Raw genomic sequence first — 18,673 nt, forward strand, 5'->3', positions numbered from 1 at the left:
TACTTCATCATCATCCCTTGCCATTTTGGATTATAACCTTCTGCTTGTGTTGTGTATATGAGTCTTAACTGTGTATGCTCTAAAACATACCTTAAATCAGGTAATCCGAAACCACTTTGTTCTACCTGAAGGATCAATGTATCCCACTTAAATCTTGCTTTCTTCCCCTGCCAGATAAATTCATTCAACTCCTTATTAATTATTGTTCACAACTTTTTTATCAGATTGATAAAAATATGTCTGGTTCATATATAAAATTAAAGGGACTAAAATAATTTTCATTACCATTATCTTACCATCCATTTCACAAATAAGAACTTCCAGTTTCTCAGTGTTTGTATTATCCTTTGTTTAGTCACTTCCTACATATCCTTAGCTGCCATAACAGAAGCATTGTTATTCCATACCCCTAAATACTTTATCTCATTGTTGCCCAGATACATATACACATATAATAAATATGTGTATTGCTGAACTAGTTTGTGTGTCCATACATAATTTATTGCTATAGCCTTTGTTTTACCTGCATTTGTTTTATATCCCCCAAAAAACATGAAACTGTCTCAAAATATTCCACAACACTGAGATGTCCTTTTCTGGATTTCAAAGGTACAAAACAGTATAATCTGCAAATAATGCCAACTTTTCTTGATGATCAAACCAATTATATCCTTGAATTTCTGAGTCCCTTATTTTCTTTGTCAGTGGCTCTAAATATAAAGCAAATAAAACAGGTGAAAGAGGATACCCATGCCTGGTTCCTCTGTTCAAACACAACCTATTAGAGAGGAACCTTACCACTTTAATTCTTGCCACCGATCCTTCACATATTGACTAAACCTAGGTTATGGCTGAACATGGGCCCTTGTAATCCAGTTTACTGTCCTACTCACTTTATAAATACATATAAAAAATCAAAAAAAGAGAAGGGGAAGAAAAATAAGGTAAATTAAAAAATTACACTATGTAAAACATATAAGGAAGTAATGAAAGCATGTGAAAACACCCCAATATTTTACTGAGAGATGTACAGAATGCTAAGTGTGGACAGGAATACAAGTGTAAAATTGGACTAATTGTAGAATTTCATAAGGCACATAGGTGTTAAATCAGAGTGATGATCCTGAAATTCATTGTGAATAACAAAAGCCAAGTAATGTTAATGTAGACTGGATAACAAGAAGCCCATTAACCATTTCCATTTAAAATCATCCTAACAAAAGAGGAACAAGAAACATTATATACTCAGAACTCTGAATAAGTTCCTAATAAAAGCAAACATTCACAGCCACCCTTAGAATTACTTAAGAATTCTTTTATAATCACATACAATGTTACCCTTACATTATATAAATGTTCACACACTATAATTAATGTAATATTATGTTTAAATTAAAAAACTGTTTTTGAACAAATGTAACAAATTTAAAATAATTAAAAAAATATATAGTAATAAAACTTCCGACTCTGCCACGTAACAATTATTAACTTTTTATTGTATAAAATAGAACAGGAGGTAAGCTTTCATTATGCTACCATACGCTTCATCAGACAATTTAAAAATGTTGATATCAGTAAATTTATAGGAAGGCTTAGCCTATCAGCAGATGAATTAAATTAATCAATTAACTACAGGTAAAAACACATTTAAAGACACATTAAAAGACTGAACTGAAACATTAGATAAAAAAGGAAGCTGCATTTATGAAACAAAGTGACTCATTAATTAAAAGACAATCAAAGTGGAACATCGTATATATATCAAAATTCATATCAAAGTTAAAAACACATATAAATGTAATAACATATATTTTGCAATGTTGTAATGTTGCAGGAAAAACTCGTTTCAGTAAACATTGCAACATGATAGGCAAAGTGTAAAGCTATAAATGCAGACAAGTGCAATGGTTCTTCAAAGGCCATATTGGCATTTCTTAGCTAAAGGTGTATTAGAGTTTAACCACGCCTAATATCTATATATCTATATAGAAAGAACTTCAACGTTTAAGGCTATTGAAGAAACTTATTAAAGCTGTATTGTTCTTTTAAAATGTTTTAATATAGCTATAAATTGTGTGACTCAGAAGCTTAAATAAATTTCAATAATGTTGGGAAGCTAAAATACGAGAAATTTTTTAAAAAAATGTAATATATATGTATATAAATATAGGGAAGAAAAATAAGGTAAATTAAAAAATTACACTATGTAAAACATATAAGGAAGTAATGAAAGCATGTGAAAACACCCCAATATTTTACTGAGAGATGTACAGAATGCTAAGTGTGGACAGGAATACAAGTGTAAAATTGGACTAATTGTAGAATTTCATAAGGCACATAGGTGTTAAATCAGAGTGATGATCCTGAAATTCATTGTGAATAACAAAAGCCAAGTAATGTTAATGTAGACTGGATAACAAGAAGCCCATTAACCATTTCCATTTAAAATCATCCTAACAAAAGAGGAACAAGAAACATTATATACTCAGAACTCTGAATAAGTTCCTAATAAAAGCAAACATTCACAGCCACCCTTAGAATTACTTAAGAATTCTTTTATAATCACATACAATGTTACCCTTACATTATATAAATGTTCACACACTATAATTAATGTAATATTATGTTTAAATTAAAAAACTGTTTTTGAACAAATGTAACAAATTTAAAATAATGGGATGATCGAATAATCATCCATACACAACATTAAAATAAAAAAATCCAAAATGTATCTGTTGAGTGCTTTTAATTTAAGCAAACAACTAATGGATAGGTTTTCATTTAAGCCTGGTCAGTGTACTGCATCTAAACAAAGCTGCCACATTAATTCAGCCTTTTCCAACAAATATGGCCATGCAGCCCCCCCCATCATGTTTCTTCTGAACCTCAAGGACAATAAATTTGAATTGATGATGATTGTAATCCTTGATATATTTGGCCAGGGCATTAAGGTCACTTCCATCCCTAATGTTTCTGATGTGTTCACTAATTCTGTTCTTTAGCTTACGTTCAGTTTTTCCAACATAAAAGCATGAACAGTTCAAGAATATAGCACAATATACCACCCGTTCAGTCAGGCAGCAGACGTCTGCTTTTATTAGGAACTTATTCAGAGTTCTGAGTATATAATGTTTCTTGTTCCTCTTTTGTTAGGATGATTTTAAATGGAAATGGTTAACCTGATGAGGAAGTGATGTCATGGAATAGATCCTATAAACTGGTGAATTTTTAGCATAATTAATGTATCTGATGAAGTTCCTCAATGTGATTTAGGGATGAAAGCGCTTATATGTGTCAGCAATAAAGTGGAATTATCGTGAACTACATTGGCGTCTTCAAGTATTTGATTCCAGTTTGGATTTTGGTTGCTTTTATTGCCTACAGTCTGCCATTGTGACTTTTCGTTTTAAGACTAGATAACAAGAAGTATGAATTTAAGGGGATCTTGTCATTTTCCTGAAATCAATTTGACTGAGGCCACTATTACTTATTAAATAACACTGAAAGCCATTTTCTTTGAAATCTTTTAAGTAAATGGAACAAACTTGAGTGTTTAACAAAGAATCTTCTTCTTTCTGCTTTTTCCCGGGTTAGAAGATTAGCAGATTACCTGTCAGCTCATGATTGGCAGTGGAGTTTTAGTGTCGAGGTGCCAGCCCGATGCCCAACCTTCCACAGAAGGCACACACTCACACCTAGGGCCAATTTAGTGTGTCCAATCCACCTACAGCATGTCTTTGGGATGTGGGAGGAAACCGGAGCACCCGGAGGAAACCCACGCGACCACAGGGAGGACATGCAGACTCTGCACAGAAGGCACCCCAGCCGAGGATTGAACTAGAGAACCTCTTGCTGTGAGCTAACTGCTGCTCCACTGTGGCTGCCTGAGTGTTTAACAAAGAATAAACAGTACTATAAACATTACATTGTACAATACCATACTTTTTATTCTCTGAAAATGTACCCATCCTTAGTGATCAAGAAAAGTGTATAAACAAAACAACTTCACAAAATAATTATTAGAAACTGCAGTAAAGTGACACATACACCAAGTGTGGACATGTACATTGTCATAAGTATGTAGAGTAAATCTATAATCTGTCCCTCAGATGTGTACTATACAGTTGAGAGCTACAAATCACCTTTATGCCTATGCAGTTAATAATGAGCTACTAACTGTATGCTCATAGTTCAAGGATTTGGACAGCATGATGGAAAATGGCCTATGCTTTGCCAAAATGCTAACTAAATAGTAAGTATGTGTATCTGTAGTATAAAGAAAATAGTAAAGTCAATTTTCTCTAGTAATGATAGTATCCGTATTCCTTTGCTTATATCTATCATCAGATTGCACAGTAAATATTGCTCAGGGTTCTGCTCTTATCCTTTGATGTAAGTAAACAATATTGAAAGGATACAGAAATTCTACTCTAGATTGATATTTCTGTTAGGTCTCTATTGTACATCAATAGGTTTGCTTACCTTAACTTAACTCACACTCAGTTTTCTACTGTTTGCACATACAGGAATCAATATGTCTTTTAAAAGTCTTAGAAATGAGACCCTAAAGGTCACACTAGTAATTAAATTTACTACACAAAATAAAGGGACTAGGAATAATAATCTGACAAGGATGATTAACAGACATCATACTAATATGAAAATAAATTTTTCCCCTCAAGGTGTCCAGGCCTTGGAATAACTTATCAGTTGAAATGAACACTTCAGATTTATTTAAAGATTTTAAAAGACAAGTGGACTTATTTTTTGGGAAATTGGTCTTTAGGGCATTTATTTGTATTTCTCTCCTAGATGACTTGAGTTAAGGCCTTGAGCCTATGGCTAACATTATAGCACTGATATTCATATAAAGAAATTTAGGATTACAAAATGGAATCCCAACCTAGGCAGGCATGATTTGTAAAAAAGATATACGTTCCTTTTTTAAAAAAAATATTAGACAATAAATGCTGCATACCACAATGCTGTGTATATGAGTTTTGAGGACTTGAAGGAGACATTTAACTATGCAGCTAGAAATGTTGTATGGGAAGTGCTATAGCAGTATGGGGTCCCAGGTTCACTGCTGTCATTCATACAATTCCTGTATTTCAGGAGTGAGAGATGTGTCTGCATATAAGTAAGAGACATTCAAATAGGGCATTGTACTCCAAAAGGTTTTTGTATTGTTTGTTGTCTTGTTTGTGATTTTTACAGACAAGATTTCAATGCAGAGACAAGTTATGGAGAGTTCTCATTTGGGACATGTAGGTGGCATCTTTGTTGTTTGCAGATGAAATTATCATATAGCCTCAACAGACTATGATTTATTACATGCACTGGGGTGATGATGAGTGACAAATGTCTGGAAAGGAAATCAGCATATATAAAGCAGAAGTTATGGTTCTCCTCAGAAATAGTGACTTGCACTGCAGGTAAAGAGGAGTAGATGTATTAGGTAGAGGATTTAAATATCTTCTGGCCTTGTTCATGAATGAAGGTATAGGAGACTGGATGACCGACCAGTGCAACGGTGTAGTATCAGCAGTATTGCATGCATTCTACCAGGTGAAAGATGAATATAGGGCAAAGCTCTCAATTTACAAGTCAGTCAATATCATCCCCCATACACACAGACTTATACCCAATAACTTTTGCAGAGTAATTAAAGATAAGAACAAGACAAAGCTCTCAATTTACTAATCATTCAATGCCCCCCTACACTTTTAGTCAAGAACTTTTGCAGAGTATCCATCCGTATAAGATCATGGACAAAGGTATAAAAATTAGTTTCTTTCTGACTGTAGTTGGATTTGAACACTGAAACAGAGGAAGGAGCTCAGAAATCAAGGAGCATCTTTGAGTATAGCCATGGCTGCTCTTCCTTGTAAGAAGAGTCAGCTGAAGAGGTTTGTGCCACGAGAGTACCATGCATTGTAGGTGTATCATCTACTATTACCTTGAGGAGGCAGCTGGGGCAGACTCATGACATGTTGGAGGTATTACATCTCTTTCAGTTTGCTCTGGAATGCCAAGTAATCCCACAGGATAAGTTGGAGACCACTGCTGCAGATACGGTAGTCTAGATTATTCTCCTGCTAAGCTTGCTACAACCATGACCCATACTTTGGCAGTGTAGCTAGAAATGTCTTATGGGAGGTGCAGTATGGGCTGCTGTTGATATTTATTTTAATGCTCTTTAAAGTAAAGCTCAATTATCTAAAAACACAGCCCAATGAAATGGTATAAGACTGCAGCCAAATCAGTCAGAACCATACTGACATTAGACAGTAACGGTAGATAACTGCATCATCAATATTCAAAAGAAAAACAAAAATAAATACATATTAATTTCAAATAATAACAAGAAATACCACCAATAGGTCAATGCTCCTGTGGAACACAATAAGATAAATAAAACCAACGTAATGAATACCATCCACAGGTGCAAAACACGGCTAGTATCATTAAAAACGTGACTAAATAGTTCAAATTCCAAGTTCAAAATATGTTGAAATCCAATGAATTTGGAGGATAACACATTGGAGCATATTCAGCAGTTTAATGGTAAGTTCTCAGTTTCAGAACTTGAGGTTTAAGCCTATCTTCCAGTCATTGTCTGTGTGGAGTTTTGAAAGTTTTTCACATATCTATATGATTGTTCAGATTCAAGCCTATCTTCCAGAAGCCTGTGTGGAGTTCTGAATATTTTTCACATCTATATGATTCATTTTTTCTTGAGACTTCAGTTCCGTCTCATGTGCCCAAAATATGCTAGCTATTGATTAAACTAGATTGTCTATATACAATGTTATATTAACAATTGTCCTTATGGCCTAGGTCATGCTTGAAAAATTACATTTAAAAAAGCATCTGGGAAGAAAATCCTTCCTTTCAGATGGGACCTTATTCTTTGGCTAAAATGTTAGACCAAGATCCCATCTGGATGAGCTGGTGGTAGCTCAGGTGGATGTAAAAGATCTCATGGCACCTATCAAAAAGAGTAGGGGTTCTTTATTTAAAATATTATGTACACTATTATTTATAACATTATTTACAAAATGACATATTTACATATTCACAGTGTACAATTATCCATTTCTTTTCTATATTATTATATAATCATAATTATATTATTTTCCTTTATTATTTGAACTTCAGTCATCATTGTCCTTGTTAGACTCCCACTCCTTTTTCCACAACCACCATCTGATTTTTCTTAAAATTATCACTAATCTCAATTTAACATTAAACATGATTTCATTTGTCTTTTCATTCTAAATGGTATACACAAGATAAAATAACCCTTTTTCTATTTATTAATGTGATCTTTACTTTTATGCCTAAAATATCTGTACATAATTATATCCGTACTTATTTCTGTTTTATACCTTCAAAAAACGTTTCTTCACATAGTTTATTCCACAATTTTGTAACCCTTATAACTCATAAAAAACATGTTCTGTAGTTTTCTCTTTGCCAGAATATATACAAAATATTTCACTTATTTTTTATATGGTATATTTCCTTTTACTGGTTATTTGTTAATCACTAATCTCCATAAACTGACATTCTATTTGCTTATTATACCATGTGTGTCATCCTTTTACAGCTTTAACATTTTTATTTGTTAAATCAGTCCAAGGATTAATATAATAATATTGTATCATGATATTTTTATACCACACTTTCCTCTTATTTTCAATTTCATCAATTTTTATTTTCCAGAAAAGTATTTTTCTTGATAATATCTCATTTCATCATTTATACATCTTTATCCTCTTTTCAAATTTTTAACACATTGCAATACCACATAAGGCAAACTAATAAACACACTAAACTAACAAAAATGAAGTACGGACTCACACAGACTGCAGCGATAAAGAAACAAAAAAGAAATAAATTTAATAAGTTCTTTTGTCTTACACAATCAAGACTTCATCAGACAAACAACATATTTACAAAGCCATATTTAAAACCTTTCAAGTCACATGACCTTTTCTGCCAAAAACATTTTACTCTTTCTTAAATAGACAACCTTAAATTTTAAATTTTAAATATTAAATATAAGAGTTCAATATACTATCACAATAAAATACAAAATACAAATATAAAAATGTATATAACAAGACTTAAAAACTTACCTAATTCATGTATTATAAGTCTTTAAGTTTAATAAAAGAGAAATAGACATATTTCCATTAATGCCGGAAAAACAACAGCATTTAATTTAAGCTCCCATGTTAACTCTCTCTTCTCCAATATATAACCTCATGGCCCTCCCCAAAAAATGGAAACAATCTGTTCAACAGAAAAAAAAAAATTGAAAAAAAAATGTCCTGGATTTAACTTGACATGCTTTGCAAGTGCATTAGTTAAATTAACTATTTTAATGTCGTGAAGATGCTCATACATTTTTTCAATGTTCTTTCTATTTTACCTACATAACAACAGAAGCATGCCTGCTATGTCATGATGTAAACATACAATTAAATTCACTCCAAATTTTGATATGTGTACCATTAATCAAAAAAATTTCACCTTCCTTAACAAAATTGTGATATGTACAGTTAAGACATCGATACTTGCCTTTCCTCCCTAATACTCCAGCTTTTTTCATGTTTGATTCAAGCAAGGACTTAAAACTTAATCCTTTCCTATAAACTATTGTGGGGTGATCCCCAATTTCTCAACATTTTCACCATTTTCTAATAAAACACCCCGATTTTGAAGTAAATTTGACTTAATAGTCTGACTATCACAGCTGCAAGATGTAATAAAACTATTAGCAAAAGATGACTTTGGCATAGATATTTTTTCCATTGTTTACCTTTCCCAATACAACTCATAGTTATAATTTAATAGCTTTTACTAATTTCTCATTTTTATCTTTTATCCAAAGCAGAACTCTATGCGAATTCAGAGAAGCAGCATATACAATCAGGTTTATTCATTCTAAATCTCCAGCTTCCTTATCCGTATGGAAGTCTCCTCTCTTCATAAATTATTGGCAACATATATATATATACTAGCTAAATACACAATCTTTCCCAGTATAACTGAATTAATCTATTGAACCTTTTTATTAAAAGACAACATACATGTTTTCCAAAAACAAGAAAGCCCCTTTATGTCATTTATTATCCTTTTCCATTGCTCCTTACTTATATTTTTACCTCAAAATTGTATACCTACCACAGAAATTTATTTTATTGAAGACGATATTCTTCTTATCTTTACTGCATCACCTAGTCATTTACTCTTGTCTTTATTTAAATTCATGCCTGTTGTGTTAAGCATTCATATATGTAACATGTTACTTCCATCCAGACTTTGTTTTTCATAATTAGTATAATATCATCTGCATAAGTCAACATAACTGGAATTTTTATTTCTTCTTTAGTAATATGAGTAGCATCTTTCACATCTATATTTACATCTCTAGCCAAGGCATTCATAACTAAAGCAAATAATCCTTGACATATGCCATTCTTTATATCCCTTTCTTTATTTAATCATCTGTTCACTAAAATTCTTACTTTATTTATGTCATATGCTAAACAACAAATATTCTTAAATGTCTCACTAATGTTATTTTCTTTCATAATTATCCACACAAGTTCATGTGTACTGTATCAAATGCTTCATTTAAGTTTCCTATCATAAGCTTTGTTTCCTCTCTCCTGTATATAATATCATTCACAATTTCACTTACTATTAATAACAATTCCTGGCATCCTTTCCCCTTTAAACTATATATGCCATCTTCCAAAATATTTTTCATTCGTAAAATTCTTGCAGTCTGCATTGTTCAATTCTATAGGTCTTCAATTTTTTATTTAATTTTGTCTTCCTTTCTCCACACAAATTTAAATACACCACTGCATAAATCTGCATACATAAAACGTTCATTTAACCACTCATTCATAACTTTTTAGAAGTATATTTCTGCCAATCTGTTAAATTCTTATAGAATTTGTATCCCATTTTATCTGGGCATGCAGCTGACTGTAAATTAATGCGTCCAAGTATCTTATCTAATTCATATAAGGAAACTTCATTTTCCAATTACTTATTTTCCTTGTCTGATTTTTTTTAACATTGCATTCTTTTGTGTAACTTCTTTTTATCATGAAACATTTTCTTTACATAATTTATTACAATATTCATAATTTGTTCCTGAGACCTTAATATCATCTTTCCTTTCTCTCATTATGCTAGAAATGTCTTTTAACAGCTGGAGTGCCTTCTGTGTGGAGTCTGCATGTCCTCCCCACGGTCAAGTGGCTTTCGAAAGACATGCATGAATGGGCATGCCTTCATTGAAGGTTGGGCATCTGGCTGGCACCTCGGCACCATAAAAATCTACTGCCAATCATTAGCGGACTGGAGTTCCATTGTGGCAACTCCTAACCTGGAAAAGCCAAAAGAACAACTCAAGTAAGCTGATATTTCTTCTCTTCAACGTAAGTAGTACCTTTTCTTAAATAATAATTCTTTAATTTTCTTTTGATTTTTTTTTCATAAATTCTTGATTCTGTCACACAATTCTCTCTGTCATTTCTTTCCAATTATTTTAAGGCATCTATACACATTGTCATAAAATTTGTTTTTTTTTTTTGCTTTCCTCATGTCTCACTGCCAGTCTAAAAATATTTCTTATATTTGTTTTTGAAAGAGAGCCATCACTCAGACCAGTTTTTATAACATATTCTAGTGGAAATGTGATAGTTCCAAAATTGTATAATTATTTTATTTCCATCATCATTCCATAATTTGTCATTTATTCTTTTTATTATTTTCCCAATCTGATATACTCCTTATTTTCCTTAATCTCTATCCATATGGCTGAATGATCTCAAAAATCTGTTATATGTGTCTCTTCTTCAGCAATATTTAAACCTTGTGATACAATGAAATAGTCTATTTCTGTCTTATATACACCTCAACTGTATGCCCACAAATTGTTATTCCAAATCCTTAAATGAACACATTTTATAAACTCATTTTCACAACATCATTCCGTCTCTTTTTATTTTTTCTTCTCAAATCACAATTAAAATCTGTTGTCAATTATATATTCATATTTATTACTATGTCATTATAATTTTACAAAATATATTTTCCCTTTCTTTACTCGTAACACATGCATAAAAGTCTATATTTCGGTGTACCTGATTATGCCATCTGAGAACTACAATAGTTAATCTTCTCCTCATTACTACTGTTTTATTCAATATTTCACTGACTTCCTACAAAGCACTACTATGCCAAAACATGGTTATTTTCCTAAATTCCATATTGTGTACCTCTTCTTATGTCAGACATCTTAACATCTTCCAATATTATTATGTTAAAATCACACTTAATAACCCAATTTAAAATGCCTATTCTTCTACCTATATTTTAATGTTATTGACATTTACTAAAAGAATTCTAAAATTATTATATCTATGTTGTAGCTTACTAGGAACTGTTTACCTTTAGACAAATTAAAACATTTATCACATTTACATTACCCATTTCCTTTTTTTTAGCTTTTTTTACACTTATCCCTTTAAACTTTTTTCTTTCTCTTACTCTTTTGTCAATAAAATGATTTTCCTCTTTAACAATTAACTATTTTCCAGTTATGTTTTTCCTCTGTTATTGTAGAGCCTTCTTATATAATAACTTCTGTTTCATTGTTCTGTTTAACCTTGTATTTATTTTAGCCTGTTCTTGTTTCATTGCTGCCTATTTATCTTCTATTGCTACCATTTATTCTCTTCATATATTTTCCTCTCTTCTGTTTTCTTTTTCGTCATCATTTTTCACTACATTACTATCCATCCATAAATGTCTAGTTTTGTTACAGTTATAACATTTTAATTCACGTTTTTGCATCATGACCTGTTTACCCACAAATATAACATTTACTTTTATCACAATTACTTATCAAATGATCATCCTTCCACATAAAAAAGCATGTTTTGGGTTGATCTCTTATTTCAATCTACACTTATACTAGGAATATGAACCATTTTCTTTTTTTCCATTTTAACAGAATATGAGAGCCACATCCACCAATCCATAATCCTCTATTATAAACTTTACTAATATCCATAACATCTTTATAAAGTTTGCTTAAATGTTTCTTTAAATTAACTTTTTCAACTTAATTTCACAATTGAAAATGTATATTCTTTCTTGTTTCCCTGTGAAATGTTTTAACCACATATGAGTTCCAAGGATTACAGTTTTTTTGCTGTTCATACTCTCCCAAAAAGCTTTCCATGACAGAACCAGTCTCAAATATAATATCACAAAATATCTCTTTATGAATATGAATAAAAGTTCTTACCTCATGAACCCTTACATCCAATGGCAGAATCAAATTATCCCAAATGTCATAGCTGTCCATTTCATTTTCTTCTTTATTCTGGATTCTTACATTGAATTTCCTTGGATTGCTGACATTACCTTTCCTCAGTTCCTCTGTCACCACTTTCCCTGCATTATACTTAACAGTCTCAGCATACGATTTCTTTGTTAAGACTGTCTTCTTTTAGAATAACTTTGGATTCTTTTGATTGGACTGTATCCAGAGATTCACCCCAAGAAATATCTTTTCTGCTCTCAGACTTGATCTGCATTAATATTTCATCCACAATATCATCCTCCAACCCTCCTGACTGGAGGGTTGTAATAATATGTCCATCATTTTGTAAATCATTTACTTCCAATGAAGCAAACCCATTTTGCTGAAACAACTCCTATGGATCACTGTGCTATCCACCATCTTGGTTTCCTTGAATGCTGTTCTCCCAGCTGCTACTGCACTAAGACTGGAACTGGACTCATCTAATGAACAGGAGAACTTTCCTGATTCCCTGGCCAAATTTCCCCTAGTAGTATAAATACCACCTCAGGTCTCGCCTGAAAAGAGGCTACTAGCCTAGTAGGATTAACCCAGTTAACAAAGGATTAATAAATAAATAAAATAAAATAAAAATGACATAATGACAGAAAATTCTGTTAAAACAAAAAAGGAGTACTCAACAATTTTTGGAATTTTAGTGTCTGCAGGAAATAAATAATAGTTTTGCCCTAGATTCAGGGAAAAGAAGATGAGATGAATATAAAGCTATAGATTTTAGAGGATACACATTAAATGAAGATATACATGTTACATGCATAGGGATTGTGGAGAAGTATTCCAGTCAATATTACTTTAGACAAAACACAGTTTTTCATAAATGCTGTGGAACTTTAACATCCATTTAGGCTACCACCAACTCAGACATGTGGGACTTGCCTTATTAAGGAAGATGCACTTTAGGATTGCATTAATCTTATAATTCTGCACTGTGGTACCAGTACTGGAGTATTAGTGGAACCAACTGGTATGGAAATACAGTACACAACAGTCTGATTTTTGAGCACCAAACACAAGACTGATATCAGACAAACAACTGACAACACTGCTAATATATTGGTAGAATTATTTTTATATTTATTAGTAACTTTGGAGTTCCTTGCCTGATTGTTCTACAGTGATATAATTAATGCACAGAGTTTTTATTTTGTATTATGTCAAAGGGTATCTCAGGCTTACATATCTTATAGCATTCCTTACCTGGGGGTTGCACAGCTTGTATTGTCTTTGGTCTCCTTGGCAGGTCTCTCCAGCTGGGTTTCTGTAAAACAAAAGGTGTAGTTTTCCAATTTTAGAATTATATGATGGGAATTCATGCTAACATTTTCATTAGCATGGATATTTTTATCACCCATTCTTGACAAGCTGTTTTGTTGAAATTCTTAGCATTTCAGTGGACTTCTTAGATGCTAAAAGTCTAAATTACATTACAAATATATCCAAATTCCATAGTGCCAGTGCTAGAAATAATTAGTCACTAAACCAGTGGGGCTGCCAAACCATATGTCTTCTTCAACAAGGTATTTTATGTAACAGCTGGTTGACCAGAAAAAGGCCTACTTTTTAGGGAAAAGCAACACATATAAATAAAAGGAAACCAGAGCCTAAAATTCTTCAACAAAATGCTTTCTTCATAAGGTTTTAACACCATCTGAGCTGTACATGCAGAAAGTAAACAGAAGTTTAAATATGAGTGCATACTTGTGTGTGTGTGTGTGTGTGTGTGTGTGTGTGTGTGTGTGTGTGTGTGTGTGTGTGCACGTGCATGTGTGTATTCGTGATTCCCCTATGACTGATTGTAAACCAAAAGATTGCTAACTATCTGTGTCAGCTAATCTAGAAAACATCTCAAAATGCACTGTAGCCCCTCATGCACCCTCATGGAGGTTACTTCACAGTCACACCTCCTTACTTATACTACCACTACTCATGAATGGGGAAAGGAGAAATTCCACAGTACGCTACAGTCTTCCACAAACAGTAATGCCTGTATTACAATGAGATGAACTATGAGCACTTGGGTCTTCATTCTGAGTTCACATTTTCAGCTTACCTTCTATGGTTTCCATTATCTGAACTATTGTGGAACTTGGATATCAAATGTGATTTGCAAAAATGACAGTAAAAGAAAATGTATAAATGAAATGGTGCAATGACACATAACAGTTTAACAGAAAGGTCTTGAAAATCACTACAATGAAAATTCCATACCAAAAATTATAACCCAGAAAAGAAATCAGTCAGTTAAAATGGACAATGCTCTTTTTTAATCTATGTATTCAACATATGCCAGTAACTCTGTAAAAACGTAATATTTTGAGCTGAAACTCAGGTCCAGAAAGCAATTTGAGAAAATGAACGTGAGATTACATTTAGAAATGGAATTGGTTATATCAAACTGGACATTTTTGGGCTTTCCCATTGCACAAACCTCTACATTTAAAAAACTCAGAACAATGTTGAAACTAATTTCCTAAAAAGAAATGGATTAGTATTATGGTTGGATTGCTTTGAAAAAGGAAAAGCTAAGTTGTCAGAATAGTTAATGAAATATTATAATTTAGATGTATGTGTTAACCAGTTAATATTATCCATCAGTAAGAAATCAAATGAATTTATAGATAATATGAATAAAGTGGAACAGAACACCATTCCCACATTATATAAATATATGAATGCTATTACCGAAGGTAAATTGATAAACAAAGGAAGCTTGTCCAAGTTATATAAGTTAATTATAAATAATAATAATAATAATTTTTATGCAAAATTCTGGAACTAAAAATAAAACTTTGTTACTTAATTCTATTAGTAAAACTTTTTCAAGTATATATTGGAAAGTTTTTTTATGTAGAAATATATACACAGAATGTTTGTTACTCCCTGTAAAATCTCTAAGTTTGGCAAAATAACTTCTTAAGTTTGCTGGAGATGTAGTAAAGATGTAAAAGCTGACTGGACATATGTTTATGCACTGTGAAAAATTATATGTATATTGGGAAGAGATCAATATGTTTTGGGTTATGGTCTAATAATTGTTCCTTAACCAGATCAGTAATACTAATGAATGTTCCACTTCCTGGATTTGTAAAAGCCAAACAACCAAAATATTTTGGAGTCTTTTGGCAGTTGATAGAAAAGATATTACAAAAAAATAGAAATCAAACTCAGCTCCAGCGTTCAAAGAATTTTTAAATTTAAAAGTAATACTATTTAAAACTGAAAAAAAGTGGTCATAATAAGATATATAAATCATACTAAGGCATTTAGTGGTTGGGATACCATTAAAATGTTGCTGTTGTAGTACCAAAACTCTTAATGTGTTAATTGTATAAGATTATCTTGAGGATTCAATGTATTCCTAATATTGTACAACAATATGGGATGTTGAATTTCTTCCTTTCTTTTTATATATTGTAAATATGTTAAATTAATATACATTTTCTTAAAAAAAGAAATGGAATGGAATTGCTCAACAGAACATAATACTTTAACTGATGGGTTCCTAAAATTCGTACGCTGAAAATTTCATACCAATATTCCACATGGTTAAAAACTTAAAACCCTTCACAACTATCAAGTAATTAAAATAGGTGGAAGAAAGTACAGTTGTGTAAGTAAACTTAATATAACAGTAGATGCTCAAATGATCACTGCTGCAGTAGCCTTAGCTGTATGGGTTGTATCTTGCCAAGGATATGGCAGTTGTCCAGTTTCAAAAGCCTCAAGGCACCTTCCACATGCCCAAACCATCAGTCAGCTGAAGCTGAGCTGACTAAAAAGACAGGTTTGAGCACCAAGTCCTTCAGAGCTTTCATGCCAATAGAGAAAAAGAGGCTGAGCCCTAAAAGGACAATATTATGAATAGCAAAAACATAAATACGCACACCTTGCCCATAAACAACACAACAAAAAACAAGGGGGTGGGACAGAGTGAGCAGCTATTGCAGCAGTGATCATTCAAACGTCTATTGTTATGGTAAGTTTACTTACACAGCTGTACTATGTTCATCATATTTATCACTAAAGTCTGATCAGGACCTTAAGCAAATATCATGTTTGTAATGCCTTGTAAACTTATGTACAAAGGACCAAGTTTCTGCTTTTAAAATACTTCTAGAAACTACCCCTTTCTAAAAAGGCATAAATGAGGCCAAGGCCTTGGAAGGGTGGGCCTTGACCTTGCCTGGAATAGTTTTGTTGTGTTGAGTATAAAAAAAGGTAACTGTCCCTTCTTCTAACTTGCACAAGAAATTAACAATTAATCCAAAAATGAAAGATTTAGTTTTGTCATTATAGTACCTGAGATGTCTGTCAGCATCCAAGTTAGGGAGTATCCTTTCTCCCTCCTTTTCTAGGTTCAGGAAAGAAAATGGGAGATTGAGAATTTGGCTTAAAGTAAACTCAGATACCACTTTAGACATAAAAGAAGGATTAGTTGTCAAAGAAACGCTGTCTCTGTGGAAAATGGGATAGGGTTGACTCACCATAACAGCTTGTAACTCAAATACCAGCTTGCAGTGGTAAGATCAATCATTAAAACTGTTTTACATGTTAAGAACTTCAAGTCAGCCAGGTTAGCTGGTTCAAATTAAACAAATGTTAATTTCTCTAACATGACGATCCCAAGGATGAACCAGTGGTTTTCTTGGAGGCCTCTTATGCAAACCCCTTTCAGAAATATTTTGACATAAGAATGCATTGAAAGAGAAAGATCCATGAGCAGACATGCTGAAATTTCTGACAAATGAATCTTAATTGAGGAGTAAGAAAGGCATAGCACAGTAACTCACACAGATATTGTAAAACCAGAGAACAGCTAGCCCTAAATGGCTGCTAGTTATGTTACTGGCACAAACTAGAAAACCTTTTCCATTTGTTAATATATAACTTTCTATAACAGGTTTTCTTGTCTATATTAGTACCTATTGTGTTTCCTCAGTAAATAGGTGCCTAAAGAGTATTAAGACCCTATCATCCAGACAGTCAGTTGAAGTTGATTTGAGTCAGGGTATAGTAAACACCTCTGACCTTGTGTGAGTAGATTCACTCTGTGAGGAAGCTTGTGGTAATTTACCATGGCCATTTCCAAAATAAGAGAGAACCACTGTTGCTTGGGCCAGAAAGAAGCCACCAGAATGACCTTGTGGGATTCCTTTTAAATCTTCAAAAGTACACTGGATATCAGTGGAAAGGAGGAAAGCATACATGAACATTCCTGTCCAAGGAAAAGAAAAGGCATCTGTCTTCCAGGCCTTCTTGCATGGAGTCCTAGAGCAGAATATTGCTGGCTGATTGTTCAGACAGGTGGCAAATTGATCTGCTTGAGGAACTTCCCACAGATAGATTAAATCTTTGAAGGCCACCTGCTTTAGTTTCCATTTGTGAGGGTTTGCTCAACCTATCTGCCACGCAGTTTTGCTCTAATGGAATGCAGAATGCCTGTAGAGTGAGATTGTGCTATGAAGCTGTATCCCAAAATGGCTAGCCTGCAAAGCGGGTATGACCTAGTTACTCCTTGCTTGTTGATGCATCACATATCTATGATATTGCCTGTAGCAATGTGAAGAGGTCCCAGGGACCACGGATGATTCAGAGAACTGAGTGCCTTGATAAGGGCAAGCATCTCTTTCACATTTATGTGCTTGTGTCTGTCAATGGTGTCCCACACACCTTGCACTTTTATTCCTCCTGAAACTGCTTCCCAAGTAAAATCTGAGGCTTCTGTGGTGTCTGACTGCTTTGGAACAGGGAGGGAGAAGGAGAGACCCAAATTAAGGGATATTTGCTGCCTGCACCAAATTATTTCTCTTCTGACAAGCCCTGGCACTGGAATTTGAAAAAAAAAAACAAAGGATGGTGGTGCTGGGGTCAAAGAAATTTCAGATAACACAGTATCTCTCTCATGTAAAGTCTTGCCAGGGGTTTTCATGAGAATCATAGATACCATGATACCAATACCCCCAAGGTATTCTCTCACAGTGACTGATGTTTGAGTGGAAAACCTTAGAAACAGATCTAGATATAGATCTATTTTTTGTTGTGGAAGAAAGACTGCTTGAACTGATTGGTCTAGATGACACCACAGGAAAACAATCCTGTGAAAAGGAGTCAAAAAAGACTTGAATGCTTTCTTGGAATCCCAGCTAGTATAAGATATCTCTTACCCAAATGAGAGATTCCTAACACTTTGAAAAAGACTACAAAAGCAATCAAGTCATCTAAATATGGAAGAAATGTGAATACCGTGCAGCC

The 18,673-nt window shown here is 33.0% G+C and overlaps 1 protein-coding gene across 1 annotated transcript in view; it reads right to left on the reverse strand.

Moving 5' to 3' along the window:
• Window positions 1-18,673, reverse strand: part of LOC122806899 (ADAMTS-like protein 5) — a 716,117-nt gene that overhangs the window by 295,752 nt on the left and 401,692 nt on the right. The window contains exon 4 of the mRNA XM_044077703.1: window positions 13,619-13,679. Within this exon, the coding sequence (XP_043933638.1) occupies window positions 13,619-13,679 (61 nt within the window). The remainder of the gene's footprint in view (window positions 1-13,618; window positions 13,680-18,673) is intronic.

The sequence above is a fragment of the Protopterus annectens genome, chromosome 7.part0 (assembly GCF_019279795.1).
Source record: "Protopterus annectens isolate FY-2018-M chromosome 7.part0, PAN1.0, whole genome shotgun sequence".
NCBI lineage: Eukaryota > Metazoa > Chordata > Ceratodontiformes > Protopteridae > Protopterus > Protopterus annectens.